The sequence below is a fragment of the Amblyomma maculatum genome, chromosome 7 (genome assembly GCF_055883805.1).
Source record: "Amblyomma maculatum isolate TAMU_Amacu chromosome 7, ASM5588380v1, whole genome shotgun sequence".
Classification (NCBI taxonomy): Eukaryota; Metazoa; Arthropoda; class Arachnida; order Ixodida; family Ixodidae; genus Amblyomma; species Amblyomma maculatum.
Window position 1 is genome coordinate 2,911,099 of NC_139350.1, and position 23,098 is coordinate 2,934,196.

Here is a 23,098-nt window from a genome sequence, read left to right on the forward strand (position 1 = left end):
AGCCCGTGGCAGAAGAACGTCGGACGCTTTCTCCAGTGTGCGTTGTGTTGGGGTGCCTCGATGTTGCCAGCAGGGCGGCCTCTGCACGCGGCAGCTGACGTGCGATGCGCATCTCATGTCATGCTGAACGTGCGTGAACTGTGGCGGCCACGGACGTTAAGAAGTGACAGATTTTTTTTTTGCTAGTTGTTCATCCTTGTCGTCATGCTGAATGTGGGACGTAGCGTATGCTATGGCGACTGAAGCATACGCTACACCGCGCATTCTGAACGACTACAGGGATGGACGACTCTCGCAAAAAAAAATATGATCTGCCGCTTTTTAATGTCCGCGGCCGCCATAACTTACGCACATGCAGTACGACGACATGAGACGTGCATCGCACATCAGCCGCTGCGCGCAGAGGGCTCACTACAGCACATCGCATATGGGAGAAATTGTCCGATGTTCTGTCTGCCCTGCATGGAGGTCTGCCACGGGCTGAGCTGGCTTGTCCGCGCATGCGTAGTGCATCCTGTTGCGAATAAAGACCGGGAAAGATAGGGGAAAGGGAGAGGGAAAGCTTGGCACATGAATGGGCACACCCTTACCTTGTGCTTCGCTCTATTGCGTTTTTCCCCTCTCCCAAACACCACGGCTGCATTCGCTCCCTCTCGTTCTGCACCGGTCCCCCTCATTCCTTCACGCACATGGCTTGGAAACGTCACGTGCTGGCGCACGGCAAACGATCACTGCTGATGGGGAAGAGCGCGGCACTTGAAAACGTCACGCGGCAATTGACAGCCGAGGCTAATGCGATCGTCTTCGGGGAAGGTGCACCTTCCAGTGCGTGGTGCGGAGTTCAATACAGTCGAACTTGGATATCTCGAACTCGAAGGGGATCGCGAAATAGTTCGATATATCGATAATTCGATATACAAAAATTGGCTCGTGACGGCACTTACGATGTGAAAACACGATACCGTATTTGTCGCCTAATCAACCCACTCGCATAATGAACACACCCTCCACTTTTGCATCCGAGAATTTGAAAAATAAAAAATGCGTTAAGACCGGCTCGCTCGCATGCAAGCGATTGAGCGATCTCAGCGACGAGCGGCAGCGACAGAGCGAAAAATTTCAAACTTGTTGGAACTGGGTCCCTCTTGCCGCTCGAGCCACCGCGACAGCTCAATAAAAGGTTTCTGTGTCGCATGTCGATGGGGCGCGTCACTCCGTCTGGGTCGCCGCATCCACAGCTCATTTCTTGGCAGCGTGCCAAGATGCTGCGCAGCGATAACGTCAGGGCGTGTTTATTTTTTTATAGCTCCTCCGGTGGCGGGGAGCAAACTTGGCAGAGTGCCCGTGATGGCTTGATTGCACAAGCCTGGTTCGATTTATCACGCCGCGCTTGGGGCAGGCGTCATGATCGCAGCAGCAGACTGCGTGCTTCCGTTGATTCATACATGTAAAGATAAACGGCTCCCGCAAAAAAAAAAAAACAAAAGCCTGCCGCTTCTTAACGTCCACAGCCGCCATATCTTACGCTACGCTACGTCGCGCGTATAGCACAACGGTAAGAAAGAATGACTCGAAAAAAAAAAAAGAAGAAGAAAAACAGAGAGCTGCCGCTTCTTAACGTCCGCAGGCGCCATAGCCACGCCGCCGCGCGCAGAGGGTTCGCAACACACGCTGGAGAAAGCGTCCGACGTCTGTCTTAAAACGGGCTGAGCTGGCTTGGCGCATGCGTACCGCGTGCTGAAGGAGGTGCTGAAGGAGAGATATAGCTCGGCAAAAGAATGGGCACACCCACGCACATGGCTTGCAAACGTCATGTGTTGGCACGTTGGCGCGTGGGAAACGATAACTGCAGATGCGCGCGCCTTTGGGGAAAGGCGCTGTTCTGAAAGGCGCTGTTCTGAAAGGCGCTGTTCTGAAAGGCGCTGTTCGGACTGTCCCCTCTCATTCCTTCCGCGCGTGGCTTGAAAACGTCACGCGGCAAACGGCCAAGGGTGATGCGACCGTCTTTGGGGAAGGCACACTTTCCAGTGCGTGGTGCGGAGTTCGATATATCGAACGACCGGTGAAATTGAGTTCGATATATGACGCGGCTTTCCTATACTTTTACATGGGATTTTCAAGGGGATATTTCGTGAGTTCGATATAACCAAAATTCGATATATCCGGGTTCGATATAACCGGGTTTGACTGTATATCTAACGGCCGGTGAAATTGAGTTCGATATATGATGCAGCTTTCCTATACTTTTACATGGGATTTTCAAGGGGATATTCTGTGAGTTTGATATAACCAAAATTAGAATTATCTGGGTTCGACTGTAGTTCAATATGAAGTAAGTAAGTTACTATGAAGTAGTCCTTCATAGTAACTGAGGGAGTTGACGATCTTTCCATGAGGACACGCAGTCTGTGTCAACTGCACCACTTCTCCCGAGGTGCGCTTGAATGAGATGTCGTTCCGCGCTTTAAAGCGATCTAACCACCCTTTACTGCACTTGAAGCCAGCACAATCGAGAAGCAGTGCTAGCTGTTCAGCATGTTTGCAGAGCAACACTCCGTTCACTGGAATGTTCTTTGCAAGTGCGTCTCGCAACCACATTACGGCTTCCCTCACCTTTGGATAGGTCCCCCCCCCCCCCGAAGTCTAATTCGCTTCACCGTAAGCCCGCCGTCTAGCTGTTGTTTAATGATTGCGTCATGGTTTTTCACGATGGTATTGACAGTCTTTTGGGTAAGTCCAAACTTGTCTGCAACTGTCGTTTGCTTCTGTCTAGAGTCCACATGACTGATGATTTGAAGCTTACCCACAAGAGAAATCTGCTTTCGTTTCGTTGACATGGCTCGCCAGGTTCGAAGAATGTTGTCGCGAAACGGCAACCGTACGTACTACGTCATACTAGTCGTACCCACGACACGGACGCAGGGTCGGCCAAGGGGACGGGAGTGTTTTGGCGATGAGGGTGATAGCGACGAGCGAACGTGGCGCATGCATATTATTCAGTTTCATATCCGACATATACGTAATAACTATTGCGCCCGTTTTTTTTTTTTTTTTTTTGTTTTAGCATTATAACTAAATTTTTCGCTCACTGCAGCGTGACTTGTAGACATTTGAACAAATTTGAGTTTGTGTCTGATGCGAAACTACAGCAGATGAATCGTCGAAAACTGTAAACATGGCGGCAGCTCCGGAGCCCGACCCCTGCGACTACCGCCACACAAAGTGACAGGCGCCGCGGAAGCTGAGACGGAAATCCAACCCAATGTAAATTTAGCTTTGCAGGAGCGTGGCTGCAATGATAGAAGCAGAATGGCTGAAATTTCGGTACAGTGAGACAATAGTGGCTACCGTGCGAGGTGTGACATTCAGTTGCGGAACGTAACAGAATGGAGCCAAAGGGATAAAAAGAGCAGCACACATGAATTGATGCGACGTCAGTCGCGCTGCATGAACGTTTTGGGTTATGTCTCTTCTGAATAGTGAAAAATTCACTCTAGGGACCTAAAAAGTTGTCCTTAGTAACAGTGTCTTTAGTAACCATGTCTCTTGTATGCGATGTTAACATGGTGAACGTAGGAAAGCCAACCAAACCATTTTCAAATGTCTGTTATAACAGAGTATCTCTTGTAACAAGATTTAACTGTAGTTGCAAAGTTATGAGGTGAATTTGCACTCTAGATTGTAGAAACTGGTGCTCAGTAACATCAGGCAGTACTTTTGGCACAGCCTTTATTGTAATCTGCTGGAGACATACCCCTATGATTTAGAGGCTATGGCACTCAGCGGCTGTGCCCGAGTTTGCAGGATTGAATCTCAGCTGCGTCAGCCTTTTATGGAGGGAGCATAGCTTCAGTTTCCAGATTGTCCCAGCCATCAATCGTGAAGTCTTCATCTGGCTCTTGACAATCTCCTGCCGAAGCTGCATCAAGTCCGTTGACAAATCCGCACTTTCTAAAACAGTTCGAGATTGTGTCTGAAGTTACACTATCCCATGACATGGCTAGAAAGTGCAAAGCATCTAAGAGACTGATCCGCAAGTTTGCTTCTTTACGGTCAATTTTCACCAGCAGACGCCTCACTAGAAGTCCTTTGAAATGATGTTTTACATTTCTAATTATCCCAGCGTCCAGTGGCTGAAGATGGCTGGTAGTATTCGCCGGCAGGAACCTGACTTTCACGTTATTGAATGCCATTTCCTTTAGGTGGGCAGAGCACTGGTTCACAAAAGGCAAAATTTTCTGGTTTCTTGACGCCATTTTCCGATCAAGGCTTGCCAGGAACTCGCGGCGGAAAAAATCTCCAGTCATCCACGCCTTTCGGTTACCTTTGTAAAAGACAGGCAAACGCTCCGCCAATCGGAAACACCTCGGTTTATTCAACTTACCGATAACGGTAAGCTGGAGTTTCTCAGATCCATCCGAGTTGCAGCAAAAGAGTACTGTTACTCTCTCCTTGCTTTTCTGGCCGCCTTGGCATGCCTGGCCTTTTACGCACAAACTTCTTTCCGATTAAAGGTTGAAAAAGGGGCCCGCCTCGTCGGCATTAAATATGTCGCGTGGCACATACTCCGAAATCAGCGCTGGCAGCGTGTTCAGCCACTCATCTACAGCTGACTGGTCCACTTTCTTGCCTTCACCTGAGACGACCCGGTAGACAAGTCCGTGCCGCTCCTTAAACTGGTGCAGCCATCCCCCAGACGCTTGGAAATTTTCAATTCCAAGCGAAAGCGCGACGTTGTCGGCTTTTTCACGCAGTACCTTGCTATCCACGTTGATGCCAGCCGCTGTCACTTCGCGGAACCAAGTCAGCAGAACCTCTTCCAGCTTGACATGGGTCGCTGTTTTAGCCTGCTTCACGTTCGCACCGAAATGCTGCACATTCTTCAAGATAACATCTTGGTGCCCAATAATGGTGCAGAGCATCGACGATGCCAACCCTAGCTTTTTTGCTAAGTTGACAGGCTTCTTCTTAGGGTTTTCATCAACCATCTTCAGCGCATCAAGCTTTTCCTTAAAAGGAAGGGCTTTACGCTTTCGCGACACTTCGGCAGCAGCGAACGCTTGCGTCTTTGTAACGTTTGGGCAGTTCACGTCACAGCAAAGGACAGAAAGAAGCGGCGAACGGAGAACTACTGCAGCGGCAGCCAGCGTCACAGGCCTCCTGGGAACAGCCGGCGAGACAACATTTTGATAGACCAATGAGCTGCCAGCAAATGAGTGACGTACACGACTGGGCACGTGCCTCGCCTTGGTCGTCCTTGTCTAGTGCTCGTCGGTTTGCTACGAAAGGGAGGTGGGGGTAGGGTGGCTAGCGGGGTGGGGGGGGGGGGGGGGGGTGGAGAGGCAGTGGCCGCGGTGGGTACCCTCTCCCCCTGTGAGCTCTTGCGCTGAGCTGCTCGGTGGCTTTGTGCGTTTGTACAATGTTCATTCCTATCATTCGCGGCGGGGGGTGAAGAGGAGTTAGTGGCGGCCATGTCCGTTATGTTCCCCTCTTGAGGTCAGCCGCGCCGGCCCGTTCGCATGCGCCACTGGTTTGCACGGTATCAACCGCGGTGGGTTCAGAAACTCTTTGTATCACTCCGAATCTTAACATATTCTATACAATGTAGTCCGTTCAAAGCATTCTTAAAATTTGTATCCCGAAATTCATATCAACCGTAATCGTATCATCGAGATTTTACTGTAGTGGCCATGTGCTTGATGCTACTCTGAAGTGAATGCTGACATCCTGGCTGTTGTGTAGCATTGTCAAGGATGTTACTGTTTCCAATTATGTTTCCCGTCTGGTAGTTTTTGTTCTGTTGCATGGAAAATGCTAGAGTGGGGGTACCTGGTACCTAAAAGGGCGAATGACTGCAAGGCCTCTTACAGGTTTGCAGGGGGGGGGGGGGGGAGGGGTCTTTTTTTTTTATAGCATGTTGTCCATCTCCTTGCGCAGTCTTGCTTGACCATGCTGGCATGGCCCGCCTGCTCCAAGGCTACGTTGCCGACGACGACACCAGCCACTGGTCATCGCCATGGGTGGCTCGCTACTCTGTGCTGGTCAAGTGCCGGGGCTTCCTTCAAAGCAAGGGCTACATTGCTTGCCTTGTCAAGAACCTGCAGGGATGAAGACTGTGAAATAGGGAGGGTTATACTGACAGCGAAACACTGTGACAGATGCTGTATTGTGCTTTTGAGCTGTGGTTTGTCAGCAATGAAGGAACTACTGCGTTGTGCAAGGCTGTGTGACTATTTTTTCAAAATGAGTAGTGCATGGGTTTTCGAAGGTGCTAGCATCTCAGCAGCATGCTTGCTCTGGGTTGTGCAGTAAAGCAACACCTGCAGTAAAAACTTGGGTATTTTGATCTGTTACTAAATTTAATGAACATTTTAAAGAATTGTGAATGGGGCTCCTTGGTTTGAGCTTATATCTCGACAACTGTTGCTTATTTTATTGTGGGATTTTGAATGTTGATTAACACCATATAATTTTTAGTGTATCTTTTTTACTATTTTAGTACGTAAGTGTCAAAATTTGGGCTGGGTGTCTCAGTAACGAAAAATAGTATGCCAAATAAAGTTTGTGTGCAAATTGCGCATAATAGTGGATTTGAACTAAACCGAAAGAAAAGGTGTTGCTATTTTAATTGGGTAGAAAGGTTACTCACTTGTCATGAACTGTAACTGAGCTTTCAAATCTGAAGTTTATTTCTTAAAATTAACGCATAACTTTGAGGAAATTCAGGTTTTGAATACTGCCGAGACATTGAAATATATTCAAAAAAAGAAATTTATTGTTTTTGTTGGGGTGTGCGAATATTTGAAATTTCGAATACAAATCGAATATGTTTGTTATTTGATTGATATTTGCGTTTGAAAAACTGATGTTTGGAATTTCCGAATACAGTTAAACCTTTATGTAACGAACCTTCATGTAGCAAATTCCTCGATATTATGAAGTTTTTCAATTCCCCGACGCCGACCCCGTTAAAGCGCTTGTATTTAAAAACTCCATGTAACGAGCATGTTGCGGTAGTAGACCTTGATATAACGAACTCGCGGCACCGACTGTCTCTTAGCTAGTGCTGAATTACTGGAAATTTGGCTGAACCCCGCAAGTTTAAAGGCAATAAAACCTGAATTGAAGTGAGAGGAATGTCTACTACAGCAATCAGGAATTGCTGTCGATAAATGCGCAGTGTTTCAGTGCCGACGCCGCATCCACGTGGCAGAATCAGCAGTCTCCACTGCTTTCACTTTTGGAACGTTACACTATGGCTGTTCACGCTTAGAAGTTGCAAAAAGTAACAGAACAAAAGAAAAAAGACATGGGGCAAGCAGTGTGCGTCTATCGCTGCCCTGTGCTTGCTCGCAGGCCCCCGCGCGTTGGTAGCGGGAACAGCAGAGTGTGCCGGCAATGCGAGGCCGAGTTGGTTTGTTGGTGGGCGAGTGGGAGCATGCGTGAAGACTCAGGCAGCTCCTCACTCAGCAGCGGCGCGAACGCGCGAAACGCTGCTGTGTGAGATTATAGAAGTGATCGCGAAACGCTTCACTGATTCTATAATCTCAAATACTTGTTTATTTTAAAGATGGTTTTCCTTGTAATTAATTCTTAATTTGTTTTTAATTCTGCATTGCCCTTTTGGGTCTTCATGTGAAAACTGCATATAACGAAAACCTGGATGTAACGAAAAATCTCGGACATTTTACAATTTCGTTATAACCAGGTTTAACTGTATCTGAACATTGCCAAATACATCAAAAAAATGTTCAAATTCACCGCAGTTTCCTCGCACTGTGCGCTTCAGCGCAACCATATGGGCTGTGCAGTGAGGCATCCTCAAAATGTGATGGGGCCGTTTTTTTGAAGATAAACCTTCCTTTTGGTGGAGAGTGTATCAGAGTTTTGTTGTCAAATTTAATTACTGTGATACAAACATTTCAGCAGTTTTTTCAGGCCCATTCAATAGTTCGAGCTTTTGGACAATTATTCTAGTCGCTTCAATCCTGAATTAACGAGAGTTTCCTGTATTCAGCAGTGATATGACAGCTTCACCTGGTTTCATGCAGGTCCTTCCTGTACAAAAAGCTGGTGTACGTAATCCTGTATAAAAGCTATGCTAGATTTTTCAGTTGGGTACACACTTCTGTACAATTCTAGTGTAATATTATTTGCAAATCTCATATAAATTCTGAAATAAAGAAGGTAAACAGTGTTTGCTTTTTTTTTTTTCAATTATTCATTTCTTTCACTGATCTGATATATTCAAAAGCATTTTTTTCCCATATTCGATTCGTGTTCGAAAACTTCAGTATTCACTCGCCCCTACATAACATAATTGGGTTTATAGGTTCTGAGAAAAAGTACATGAAGTTTTCAGAAATGTAAAAAATGTCACTGTGAAAAAGGCATTTTTCTTACTACGGTTGCTACAATGGTTCAAAAGGCACTAGGAGAATGCACACATTTTCTACTTCTTTGGCATGCTGCCCAGAACATTTATTAATGTTTTCCTTCTTTCTGTGGAACTGTGCCTGTTAAGATGTTCCTTATCAAGCTTATTGGGAGAGGTTTAATGGGATGCCGCCAATGTGATGCGAAGTATTTTCACAATAGTATTTCTTGCTTCTTTTTTATTTTGTAGTAAGCATTGTAAGTGGCAATCTTCAATAATGTTTTGGGGTGGAGCCACCAAAACAGTTGCCTACTGACAACAAACCCAGGTTTAGATACTTGTATAACACCAGTTGGAGGGTGATTGCTCTTACAGTGGCTTTGTTTGTACCTATTACTATGACGCTCCCTCAGGGGACATTACATGATTTGCTTCAAGCTTGTGTTTTCCATGAATTGTTTTCTGCGGATCTTATCTTCCTTGTCCACTTCGTAGCTGTTCTTGACAAGACTAGGTACAGTAATGTTGACTCTTTTTCAGAAGAAACAACACACCAGCAAAATGATCTGAAATGGAAGCCAGGGACGCTGTGCTACAAAAGTGCTCCAAATAGGGAAAGTTTTGTGGGGTAACTAACCAGATTGTTGGGATATGAATTTGTTTTATACACTTTACCTTGTTTTCAATTGAGTGTGTAAACAAAAAAGGGGAACAAATCTGACATACATTATTTTTAAATACCCGGAGGTGTAAATTCTCGCATGGTATTTAAAAGGTAAGGACACCAAATTTTTATTGGTGAATTTATGCTTGGGCATTGTGTGTAATACATTAGTAAACGTGGATCACCTGAAATGTGGATTTAATAGTTGATTGGAATGTCTAGCGCTGGCAGTAATTCGGGCACAGCAGGATCGGAATACCAGCCGCAGGGCACAGCTTCAGCGCGAGAGAGATAGGCGCCGGAGACCAGCGATGGTGATGGCAATGCCGCAGCGTTGTTTCTTCTTCATCTTCTTTACATTTCCCCCGCGTGAAGAAGTCTCCATCCTGGCGACTCACGGAGACGAGACAACCAGAGGGTTGTAATACGGCTTGAGGCGGCTAACATGGACAACCTCACGGCCGCGGCGGCGGTGGTCGGAAGAAGGGGTGACTGGCTCGATGATGTAGTTAACAGGGGATGTGCGTTCCAAGACGCGATAAGGTCCGTGGTATTTCGTTTCTAGTTTGCTGGTGGCAGAAACGCATAGCCAAACGAAGCTGTCTGCCAGGAACGCCAGAGCAGGGGTATCGCTATCATGCTGATCTTTGCGATAGCCTTGAGTGTTGGAGGTAAACGTGCGAGCTAGCTGACGGCATTCCTCAGCCTTCTGTACAATATCGGACAAAGCACTGTACTCAGAGGCATCTGAATGGTATGGCAAAATTGTGTCCAGAGTACAAGATGGTTCACGGCCGTATAAGAGAAAGAAGTGTTACGAATGGCAGTACCTGGTCCCAGTTGGAGCTCCCAGGTTCAGATGTAACATACATTGCGAGCATGTCCCCAAGCGTACGGTTGAAACGCTCCGTGAGGCCGTTGGTTTGCGGGTGGTACGCGGTTGTAGCCCGATGTATCGATTTGCAAGACGACAGGAGCTCTTGTACTACTTCGGAAAGAAAGACACGACCTCTATCGCTCAGTAGTTCGCGAGGGGCGCCGTGTCGAAGAATGAAGTGATGCAGGAGAAAATGGGCTACCTCTCGGGCTGTCGCCGCGGGAAGTGCAGCAGTCTCCGCATAACGGGTCAGGTGGTCGACGGCGGCGATGACCCATCGATTACCGGCGGCACTGCACGGTAGCGGGCCATAGAGGTCGATTCCTACGCGATCAAACGGGTGAGCTGGACACGGTAAAGGCTGGAGAGGGCCAGCGGGGTGGTGAGAAATCTTGCATTGTTGACAGGCAGTACAAGAGCGAATGTAACGACGTACGAAATTGTACATTCCCCGCCAGTAATACCTCTGATGAATTCGATCATAGGTTTTCAGGACGCCGGCATGAGCGCTTTGCGGGTCAGTGTGATGGTGGGCACAAACCTCGGAGCGGAGGTGACGCGGAATGACAAGAAGCCATTTTCTGCCATCTGAGTTGTAGTTCTTTCGGTAGAGCAGGCCATCCCGAATGGTAAAATGGGAGGCCTGTCGGTGGAGTGCACGAGGATGCATAGCCGCGGACGTAGTGCCAAGGACATCTAGCAGGTTAGAAACCCAAGGATCTTGTCGTTGCTCGAAAGGCATATCCTCAATGGTGAGTGCTGACAAAGAGGCTTGAGGAGGGGATGATGAGTTAGCCGAATGCACCGGTGACCGAGAAAGAGCATCGGCGTCAGAGTGCTTGCGGCCAGAGCGGTACACTACACGGATGTTGTATTCCTGAAGCCTGAGAGCCCAGCGCCCGAGACGGCCAGATGGATCCTTGAGAGACGCGAGCCAGCAGAGAGCATGATGATCTGTAACTACATCGAAGGAGTGGCCATATAAGTAAGGGCGGAGCTTCGTTATAGCCCACACAATTGCTAAGCACTCCTTTTCGGTAACGGAGTAGTTGGTCTCGGCTTTGGTAAGAGCACGGCTTGCGTAGGCGACAACGTATTCGGAGAAGCCAGACTTGCGCTGGGCGAGGACGGCGCCGAGGCCGACACCACTGGCATCGATGTGAAGTTCTGTAGGTGCAGTAGGGTCGTAATGGCGAAGGATTGGCGGTGACCATGGAACATTGCGCAGCGCCGCGAATGCATCATCGCAGGCTGGCGACCAAGAGGGGAGGTTAGGGGCGCCTTTCAAGAGCTGTTTAAGGGGGGCTATGATGGTCACGAAATTGCGAACAAAACGACGAAAGTACGAGCAGAGGCCCACGAAGCTTCGCAGTTGTTTCAAAGTGGTCGGTTTCGGAAAGTCAGCAACGGCGCGGAGCTTCTCAGGATCAGGCAGAACTCCATCTTTGCACACAACATGTCAGAGTATTGTGAGCTGGCGGGCACCAAAGCGGCACTTTTTGAGGTTCAGTTGAAGACCGGCGCGGGTTAGGCAGGTGAAGACCTGGCGAAGTCGAGTCAGGTGGGTCGGGAAGTCTGTTGAAAAGACTACGATATCATCGAGGTAGCATAAACAGATGTTCCATTTCAGGCCACGCAGTACAGTGTCCATCATTCTTTCAAATGTGGCTGGGGCGTTACAGAGTCCGAACGGCATAACATTAAATTCGTATAGTCCGTCTGGAGTAATAAAGGCGGTCTTAGCGCGATGCTCCTCTGCCATGGGCACCTGCCAATATCCAGAGCGCAAATCGAGTGAGGAAAAGAATTCTGCACTTTGCAAGCAGTCTAGAGCATCGTCGATTCTTGGGAGGGGATACACATCACGACGAGTAATTTTGTTTAGGCGGCGATAATCAACACAAAATCGTATGGAGCCATCCTTCTTCTTAACTAGGACCACAGGAGACGACCATGGACTACAGGATTCTCTAATTACTCCGCGTTGCAGCATGTCATCGACTTGTTGGGCAATAACACGGCGCTCAGTCGGGGACACCCGATACGGCCGCTGATGGAGAGGTGGATGAGCGCCAGTGTCAATGAGGTGAGAAACGGTCGTCGTGCGGCCCAAGGAAGATTGCTGGATGTTGAAGGAAGAGCGGAATTGGTGCAGAAGGTCAAGAAGTTGCTCGCGGTGGCGCGGCTCTAGAGCGCTGTCCACAGAATGGTCAAAAAGATCCCGCTGTAGCGGATCTGAAGCTACACGAGTTGGAGTCAAGGCGTCAACTTGGCAAACGGGGAATGACAAATCATCAAAGGTGAACAGAAGGCCCACGGGCTCGAAGTGGCCGAGGCACTCCCCTTCGATCAACATAACGGGAGACGCAAGAGGATTGGCGACCAGAAGTGTGCAAGCGCCGTTGTTCATGTCAAGGACGGCAAACGGCAGCGGTAAGTGGCGGCGGCTGCAGACAACGTTAGAGGGCATAAAGATGACTGTTGCGGCGGTGGTAAAAGGGGCAGTGAGGGGAACCAGAACAGCGCTAACGGGTGGGATGGTTGTGTCATGAGCTACGAGGAGTTTGGCCACAAAACGAGGACACGACTCATGGAGCAGGGCATCAGAGTGCATCACTTGGTTCAATGAGCTCTACTTGAGGATTGGCGCAGTCAATGATAGCATGATGCTGGGACAGGAAATCCCAGCCGAGAATGACGTCATGAGAACATGTGGGAAGAACGACGAATTCGATGATGTACAAGGCTGAAGCAATGACGACTTGAGCAGTGCAGACAGCTGTCGGCTGTATACTGTGAGCGGATGCGGTACGAAGCGATAGTCCCTCGAGAGGCGTAGTCACCTTTCGGAGGGAGCGGCAGAGTTTTTGGCTGATAACTGATACAGCGGCATCGGTGTCGACGAGCACAAGAGTATAAACACCTTCAACGATGACAACAGTAACATTCGCGGGATTAAGACGAGGACTTTGAAGTTCTGTCGAATACGCAGTTCGTGCCTCGCGAACTGTGGCGGTTAGTTTTCCGGCTGAGTAGCGGGTCGTCGGCGCATTGGCGAAATGGAGCAGCAACGTGGTGATGGCGAACGACGAGGCAGGAAGTCCGGAGGATCGGGGGGTGCTGTTGGAGGACCCGATGGGACGGGGAACTGGGGGGCCAAATAAGGTGGCGCAGGCCGTGCAGCAAAGGCCATATTTATTCGGCGCCGGCAGTAGCGTGTAGTGTGTCCAGGGATGCCGCAGTGGTAGCAAATAGGCCTGTTGTCTGCAGTACGCCATGGAGATGGTGTCTGACGCAAGGGGGGAGCAAAAGCTGTTGGTGCCGAGCGCATAGGGGGCGTAGCATAGGCATATGCTGGCTCAGGAGGTGTACTTGAAGTAACTTCGGCATACGTGCGACGCAATACCTGAGGAGGAGCCGGCGCGAATGCTGGAGCGTAGCTCAGTGGCGCAACGCTGGATGATGAAATTGTGGGCGTGGGGAACGGCATTGAGGGTGCGACCGGAGCTGATTGAGGAGCAGTATTAGGGACGACTTCAGATACATGTTGCTGGATTACACGGCGAAGCTCCGGAACAAGGCCAGTTGGTGACGACTCCTTAACATATGGCTGCAGGGACAGTTGTCGCGCGACCTCCTGACGTACAAAAGCCTTGATGTCTTCAGAGAGGCTAGATGACTCCCTCTCCGTGGCTAGTCCAGCGAGTGATGCATGAGGCTGGCGAATCAAAGCACACTCCTTGCGGAGTTCGTCGTAGCTTTGACAGAGGTCGTAGATTTCCTTGACTGTAGTGGGACCTTTGGCGATGAGCATGTTGAAAGCGCCGCCATCAATTCCTGTGAGGACATGACGTATCTTAACGGCCTCGGTCATGGTCGGGTCAACGCGGCAACACAAATCAACAATGTCCTCAATATAACTGGTGAACGTTTCACCGGGCAGCTGTAGTCGCGATCAAAGACGCTGTTCCGCGCGGAGTTTTCGGACGGTGGGGCGGCCAAAGACATCGGAAAATTTGGTCTTGAAATTCGCCCAGGTGGTAAAGTCCGACTCGTGGTTTCGAAACCACAGATTAGCGACATCGCTCAAGTAAAAGATGACATTGTTGAGCTTATGGTTGTCGTCCCAGTTATTGTGACGGCTGACCCGTTCGTAAGTGGACAGCCAATCGTCGACGTCGTCATCGCTGCTTCCACTGAAGGTAGCGGGGTCCCGTTGACGAAGGGCACCTGTGCAGGTGACTGGCGGAGGTAGGTGCGATGAAGTAGGCTCCGTCATTGGGGAAGTTAACGTTCTGCTGCGAAGTTCCAGGGCGAGATGGGTACAGGGAACCTCAGCTTGACCTCCACCAAGTGAAATGTGGATTTAATAGTTGATTGGAATGTCTAGCGCTGGCAGTAATTCGGGCACAGCAGGATCGGAATACCAGCCGCAGGGCACAGCTTCAGCGCGACAGAGATAGGCGCCGGAGACCAGCGATGGTGATGGCAATGCCACAGCGTTGTTTCTTCATCTTCTTTACACACCATGCAAAATTCTCCTACCTCAATGAATAATTTATTGAATTTCTTGTGTTGCGCAGTTTGGTCTTGTTTTCAGGTTGCCGAACAATGGTTGTATGAGATCATGCAAGGCCCACATTAGGACATTATAACGGGTCTCTGTCCAATCACTGTCATTCCAGCTTCAGGGACAGCTTAATGCAAATGTTTGCAGGAATTAAAACTGCAAAGCAGTGAATATATTGCAGATTTTGTGTGCATCGCATGAACGCACACGCATGCAAAATTCAATAAAAATTATTTATTGAATGCTGGTGAATTTAGTGTGGTGATACATGTTTACTGATGTTGTACGTACATTTATAAGGAAACATTACACTGGGAACAATTTTGTCCCCACTCATTTAAATGATTTAGATAGCTCTCCTGCAGTCGGCCGTGCGTGATTTTGTTCCTCGCACTGTGTATTATTTTTGGTAAAAAAATGCAGTCTATACCATTTAGTCAGTAATGAAAACAGAAGTTGCACAGTCCGTAGAGCTGCTCTAGAACCCGATACTAGGGAAACATTTTTGGAAATGCCAACAAGAAACTGCGGAACTTTTTTAGCTTGTGCGAACAATGTCTTTCCTGGCAGCTTGATTGGTTGACCTGGATTGTCTCCTTCTGCAATAAGAAAAAAAAAAACCACCTCTTTTGAGTCTACATGCTTTCAAAAGTAGCCGTCTGCTACTATGACGTGTTAAAAACTGATGGGTTTGTTATCCCATAGTCCTGGCCGTGGATAATTCCTATTTGAGCAGTCTTGACGATGTTGCATGAAACTTGCCCTCTGCCTGTCACTTATGAAAAAATGCAGCTATGCAATGTCTGACTTTAAAATGACAGCAAGTAGAACATACCAGAAATTTTCTATGAAGTGCCCCTGAACGAACAAAAATGAAAAATCGACTGAAGGCAAACAGAAATGCCTCTAACAACTGGATGCATGCATGGTTACATGATGCTACGTACCTTGCATCAGCATTTGAAAGCTCTCAAGTACTACACGAGCACATTGTTTTGCGCGGGAAAAATCGCGGCACTGCAAGCTAAACGGTGTGCGGCCTCCTAGCATGCTGCCTCCTTTCACCCCATGTCGCCTACGCGTTGACACCATGCATCCAGTCACTTCAACACCACATTTGTCAATGCTAATTTGATGGGGTCGTTTCGACGCATCCTCCCCATGCTTCTTGGCGCCATGCACTGCGAGAACTGGCTGTCGTCTTGGACTGTCTGTTCTCCGAAAATTTGTACAGTCAGTGATACGAGCGCGTTATTGTTGCTGAAACAAAACGCAACGGACCCCTCCCAAGCAGGTGCAACTCATTATACCTTACACTTGTATGCTCTTGCTGTGTTGTGTACTGTGTCGTTGGGTTTTAATTTTGAAATTAAGCTATTGGCATTGTTGCAGGTTGTGGTCGAAGAACTTATTCTTGGGCCACTTGTGATATGAGAGGTCGCCGAGTCGTCCCACACTATTCTGCGACTATGCAGTGTCTAAAAGCATAATGAAATGAACTATAAAGTTTTGACTTATGCTTAATTGCAGTAATCTTAATGGCCTTTTTTTTTCTTGTTTCATTATAGACATCATTTCGTGATATCGCGGTGTCTGTGGTATCATTACCAGAGTATCACCAGATTGATGCTATGGTCTGCTCACGTTCATGTAAACATGTAGCAGATCCATGGCCACCTGCTGCCAGTTATTTCTATTGGTAATTGGGGACAAAAAGAGCAGTGAATATTCATAAAATACGAAGTGTGACACAAAAAAGAACGAGACTGTTCCAATAAATCATTGCACTTACAGAGTCTGTTCTCTGTGACATTATCACCTTCAAAGTAAGTCGCCTTCAGCATTCACACACTTCTGCATTCGGTACTGCCACTGTTGATAAGTTTTGGAACGAGATTTTTGGAAGGCCCTTCAGGAGATTCTCCATTTTTGCCTGAACCTCTTCAAATGAGGTAAAATGGGTTCGCTTTAAGCAAGATTTGACTTTAGGAAGTAAAAAAAAAGTCTCGTGGAGTGAAATCAGGTGAATAAAGAGGATGCACCATCAGTACTGTTTTTGCTGCTAAGAAACTGCTCGACAGATAGGACCGTGTGAGCGGGTGCGCTATCGTGGTGCAAAAGCCATCCATTACTGCACAACTGTGACCTTTTTTTTTTTCTTTTTCAAATTTTTTTCAGGAAGTCTTTTTAGTACTTCAATGTAGTAGTGTTGATTAATAGTCTGACCACTGCGAACCCACTCGATCATTACAATTCCACTCTTTTATTGAAGCTACCCACTTAGTCTCTCTTTTTTTTTTGTGTCACACCTCGTATACACAAGAATATGGAAGCTTAACTGAAACTGCATTTGGTAGCACAACTGATGACACAGCAGTTTGTGCAAAGTATAAGAATTGGGTGCAGAGAAAAAAAAACGGTAGAAGAAAACTCTGAACACTACTGATGCTTACTCGAAGCAGTTGTATGTGCACACATAGCTCTCGCCACTGGATAGATGAGAAAATATGCCTTTTTGGAAACAGTGCAGTGGCAGAACCTGCAGGCTGCATTTCTGTTTAATCTACTGTGGAATTTAATCATGAATTTAATCTACTGTGGAAAAATCCCTCAATGCTGCAGTTGAGCGTATTGTGCCGTGTGCATCACGCTTAAGGAGGGAGGAATGCCAGGGGGCGCTTCGGAGCGAAAGACGTTGAAGTGGCGCTCGGAGAAAAAGGACGAAGTGAATCGGCTCCGGACTCGCAGGACGTACCAAAAGCTTGGACCGTGTAATTCCACCTGCACCGGCTCTGATAACCTAGCCCTAGTCGCCAATACTGTGACAGTATGATGACCACACTTTCTGGGGCGTTGGCTCAGATTGTAGCAGCACAGTCGGAGTCATCATCAGCATAATTGAATCAGACATCACCATCTGCATCTCTGCCAGATTGTACAAAGATTGCTACCCATTCAACGGCCCCTCCTGACGATACTTAGGCGCAAGCTTGCATCACTCTTTCTAGTAATACACATCACACTGACATCTGCGTCACAGATGTTGAGATGAGGTGCCCATCCCAGAAGAGCCGTGCTTCGCCACTGTCAAAATCTAGTCTATCTCAGGTAAAACCAAAAAAAGGATCACTAAAAGTCCTCCCTCAGACTGATGTCCTCAAAAAGGCTAATACTGCCTCTTTACAAATAATCATGGCAGGTCTTAAAATTTTACAATTGAATTGCCGCTTCTTTCTGTCTTCCCTTCCCGGTTTAGAATTACTAAGCGCAACCCTGATATCATACTTCTACAAGAAACGTTGCTATCTCCCTGTAAACCATTTTCTATGAGAAATTTCAGAACTTTCACAGCCGATCGCACTATCGGCAGAGGAGGATTGGCAACAATGATATCAAAAATTTGTCATCAGGCATCTATATCTAATAAAATTATACGCCCTGACTGTGAGCTTTTAGCAATCAGTATTTCGCTTCCAGATTTTGCCACAATAAAAATAGTTATGTCTGCTTCCCTTTAGGCGTGCTTGGGACTGACTGACTGGATGGGTTATTGACCGGCGCAAGTAGTGTTGTAATTGCAGGGGATTTTAATTCTCATCATAGTGAATGGGGCAGTCAGGCAGATACCTGCAGCCAGCTTCTCTGGTCGTGAATGTCTACAAAAAAGTTCGATACTGCAATTCCGGAGGTATTACATTCATGCGAAGAGTTTCCCGCTCAGTCATTGATTTAACCTTATCAATGGGTGGGCTAGTGGTCACTAATTGGTCCACAGAGGATTCTGGCACATCCGGTGATCATTTTCCAATAACCTTCAAAATATGTTTATCTCCACTTAGAAATATTGCTAAAACCCACAAATTTGTTAACCACATAACTTAAAAAAATTTGATATCCGCATCTATTGCTTCGGTAGTTGGTACAAGCCGGTAGTTTCAGACAGTTGAGTTTCCTTTTTGCAAAATGCTGTACAGCAATCGGTATTTACTGTATGTGCGGCAACCTCAACCAAACAGCCGTCTCCCTGGTGGACGCAAGAATGCAAGAAAGCCTATCGTCATAGAAAAGCTGCTGGGAAGGGCCTATCTTTCAACCAGAGCCCAGATAATTGGTTAAGTTATAAATTCCTCTCTGCATCTTTCAAAAGATCAATTTAAAAAGCACAGGAGGAGTATAACATGAATTTAAACACTTACCTCTCAAATCCAGGTAATCGGAAGGCTCTATATAGGTTCATGGAGCATAACAAGTGTTCCAATAGTCTCCAACCTCACTATAGTGCTTGCGCCACAGAAGGCTAAGGAAACACTGGAATGCATAGCTCAGGGATTGGAGTTACAATACCAGAAACAGCGACAGGTCCCTTTGCGTACACTCGCTCCTTGCTTAAACTTTACCGAGGTTTCTTCGTCTGAGCTGCTATCAGTCTTGGCAGCGATGCAATCTGCAGTTCCCGGACATGATGGTGTCACTGTTGGAATGATTAAAATCTTAGCCCAAGATTTCACAAGTGACCTTTTAGATATTGTGAGCTCTTCATTGGCAAATCTTAGATTCCGTACATATGGAAGGTGGCAAAAATTTTGTTGTTGAAAGATGCAGGGAAGGGATATGTCTTGAACTATTTCATTTCATTTCATTTTTATTTCCTTAAAGACCCCTTTTGAGGGGCATTACATAAGGGGTTCGGCCAATCGCATTAACTTCAAATTTAGTCAAACTAATAGAACAAACAGTGCACAGTTGTCTAACAAAGCACGTTCATGAAGTTAATGGTCTCAGCCCAATACAGATTGGATTTCGACAAGGCTGCTCCATATACTTAGTCCACGCACGTAGATCTAGAAAGCCAAATCCAACTCTCGCTACGCAGGAGGGAAGTCTCCGCTCTGGTGACACTTGAGGTTGCTAAGGCTTACGATAGTTTGAACATGCGATCCTGCTTAACAAGCTTGCCCTGTTACATCCTCCATCATATATTTATGAGCGGATATGTGAATTTTTGAAGGATAGGCATTTTTACTGTACAGATGAAACCCTCTGCTCTAACAAGTATAGCAATCAAGGGGTGTGCCACAAGGGTCAGTTCTTTTACTGCTGTTTTTTAACATATTGGTAAATGACATCTCCATCCGGCCAGATATAACAATTTATGTTTATGCCGACGATATAGATTTTTTCTCATCGGCTCTAGATATTCACGGCCTATACCACGCTCTGCAAGGATATTTGGATGAGATTGAAGTTTGGCTGGACCATATTAATTTATTTCTAAATGTCAATAAATGTGGTGTACTTGTATTTCCTCCGAATATACCTTTACATATTTCTTTAGCTCATCGCTCCAACCAGATTCCACAGCTAGATTCGGTCAAATATTTAGGTGTTACCGTATGGGGATCCAACATTGCGCTGGAGATTCCATATAAAAAACAATGTGGTTAAAGGAGAACGTGCTTTTGGGCAGCTTATACGAATTAGCAATAAAAAGTTTGGAATGCGTTGCTATACTTTGTTTCTCTAAAGCTTAAGTAAGCCTAATACTTGAATTTGGTTGCATGCTGTTCTCTGGCAGCGCAAATTACAAACTTCATCCTCTACTGTTATTAGAGAGGCGTGCTCTACGTCTCTGTCTTGGTCTTCCGAAATTTGTTTCAAATGCTCTGCTTTGCCTTGAAGCCCGTATCCCTGACTTAACCTCCCACTTCCAACAGCTCACAGTACAAACTTTCATTAGGTCGCTAGATCCGGCCTCTGAAGTCATTCCTCCCATTTTTGCATCCCAACCGACCTTATTCTTATCTGATCATGGGCCGCGCTATAGACAGCCTCAAGTTACTGTAGCACAAAAACTTTTAGCACCAATCAGTGTTAACTTGAGTTCTTTGCAATGGGTTGATGACATGCAGGCCGCAGTGGACTTTAATTATGACGGCATTTCCCCCTCCCATGCGAAATATATGCCTTCAAACATTTTAAACGGTCTTCTTTCTGATCGTTTAAAAAAATATCTCCATCACATTGTTACTTCTGCATATGCATCAGTCAGCCAAGAAAAAGCTGCAGTTGGCATATTTTCAAAGGATTTGACATGGGGTTATTCTGTCTGTATCCCAGATTATATTCTTATTTTTTTGCGGAATTTTTAGCTATTGGATTGGCTTTGCACAAAATTCCATGCCATGTATCACAAATAATCATTCTTGCGGATTGTTTATCTGTGTTAATCTCACTTGAAACCTCAAAAAAATATCTTTTGATTCAATTCCTTCGTTTTTTTGTACCACGCACTTTAAAAGAAGTCCGTTTTGTCTGGGTCCCTGGTCATGCAGCTGTTCATTCAAATGAGGTGGCTGATTACTTAGCGAGATCGGCCCTTAATTTGTTTGTAGTATATCCAGGCCCTAATTTTAGTATATTGGCAATTTCCAGGTTCAAACGGTTCCAGCATATATCAACCAGGCTGCAGGGGACCCCTTACTGAATACAACGGATTGTCAGCATTTGTCACATAATTGGAATGTCGGTTTATGTAAAACCAGGCAGTGCGAGGTATCAATGACGCTGTTGCGGTGCAGAATTCCAGGCTTGAATTTGTATCTATGTAGATGTGGGTGGACACCAACAAACCTTTGTGCATCATGCGGAAAAGTGAAATCAATAGAACATTTTTTCCTCTCGTGCTGGTGGTTCACATCTAAGAGAAGGACATACCTGGAGATCCCCCTCTCTAGGTTAGGACTCCCCTTGTCCCTACCCGTTTTACTGTCGTTCGGTGCGAGTACGAATGGAGTTGCGTTGGGCGCAATTTGTGGAATCATATACACGACTATATTATAGCAGCTGGTAGGTAACCTGTTAATCCTTTTTGAAGTTCTTTCAGGGTTTTTTTTTTCATCAAAATTATTGTGATTGTTGTTTTTTTGTTGTTCACAATTCTAATAGCTGCATTCTTTCTTTACAATCTCGCTTTGCGACAAGCTTGTGCTTGTAATTGAGTTTGTGGACAACACCACACCTTGGCCAATCCCCCATGGTGGGTACGTGCCATTTTTCAAGAGGCCAGCAAAAACAAAAATTGCCATTGCGCAGATCGTGCTGGTCTTGATCGCCCTGCTTCCTCGACGTGTAAATTAAACCTTCTACACAAAGAGCAAGGAAAATGTCTTAACACCTCCTCTCTGAACTGCTTCATACCAGTTCCATTGCTGCTTCCGTCATGCTAACTCCAGGTGCACAAATCAGTTGGCGAAAAATATGGCGGCATTCAGTGAACACTAGTTGGATAGGCGTATATTGCACAAAATGAAAGAATCTACATGGGTTAGCCTCATCTTCATTACCAATTTTAATAGATGGTTTAGCAGCAGGTTCAAAGTTATAGTGTTGCTGAATCAATGTGCTTCTCAGAGAAATTGGAAATGCCTGTTTGTACAGTGTGTAGACTTTTCAGGTTTCTGAAACATGTGCCATGAAACATTGCTCAGCCTCAACTTTATGCTGCAAAACCAAAGTGCACAATAAACCATGTTGCTGGGCTAGTTGATTTAACACCTTACAAAAATTGCAAAAAGACCCTGGTGCAAAAGATTAACACACACAAAAGAGAGAGATTAGGGGACAATGGACAGGTGCCTGTGTGTTGTCCCCTTGTCTTTCTTTTGTGTGTGTTAACCTTATGTGCCAGGTCTTTTCACAATTTTAGAACCAATATCATTTATTGTATTTCACTCTCATTTTTGACCAGTAATAGCGAATGCCTAGAGACAGGACTGGTAAATCTCTATCAAGGTTCTCTGAAGGAAGAAAATTTTGCTGCATCACTCTCAGATGTAGCAACTGCAGGATTCCAAAGCAGGCAACCATTTTTAGCGAAGCAGCATTATATTGCTCGTAGCAAAACCCGGCCTATATATGAAGCGAAGCAGCTATGCTGACGTCTGTCTGTGCCGTTATGATGCCACATGTCAAGGTCACATTAACAGGATGTGCAAACTTTGGCACTATTTTTGATATGAGAACCGAAGCAACTCTGCAGGCCTTTTAAGGAGCTTAGAATTGTTGGCACAAAATCCCTGCATAGTTTCTCACTTTAGTCCAAAACTAAGGTGCTATAATGAAATGGGATATGTTGATCAATCTGACTGGGTTGGATGAAATTTATAGACATACTTGGCTTGTAGGGCTAGTAGAACAGTTATTGCACAGACACTGCTAAAACATCATCATCATCATCAGCCTGACTATACCCACTGCAGGGCGAAGGCCTCTCCCATATTTCTCCACTTAACCCGGTTCTGTGCTAGCTGCATCCACTTGACCCCTGCGAACTTCCTAATCTCATCCGCCCACCTAACTTTCTGCCGCCCCCTGCTACGCTTTCCTTTCCTTGGAATCCAGTTTGTTACCCTAAGCGACCATCGGTTATCCTCTCTTCGCACTGCATGTCCTGCCCATGCCCATTTCTTCTTCTTAATTTCCACTAGAATGTTGGTAACTTGAGTTATTTCTCTGACCCACTCTGCCCGTTTCCTATCTCTTAATCTTAATCTCTGCTAAAACATGGAAGGCAGAAATTAAATGATACACTGTTCACATGAAAAGGACTGG

General features: G+C 46.4%; 1 protein-coding gene across 4 annotated transcripts in view; it reads left to right on the top strand.

Annotated features, from left to right (window-relative positions):
• The window catches only part of Gclm (Glutamate-cysteine ligase modifier subunit), an 84,834-nt gene extending 70,094 nt beyond the window's left edge, over nt 1-14,740 (top strand). For all 4 annotated transcript variants that reach the window (XM_084608877.1, XM_084608876.1, XM_084608875.1 and 1 more), the window contains one exon: nt 5,938-14,740. In XM_084608877.1, coding sequence (XP_084465003.1) covers nt 5,938-6,110 — 173 coding nt within the window. In that variant the 3' untranslated portion in view covers nt 6,111-14,740. The remainder of the gene's footprint in view (nt 1-5,937) is intronic.
• The last annotated feature ends 8,358 nt before the right edge of the window (nt 14,741-23,098 follow it).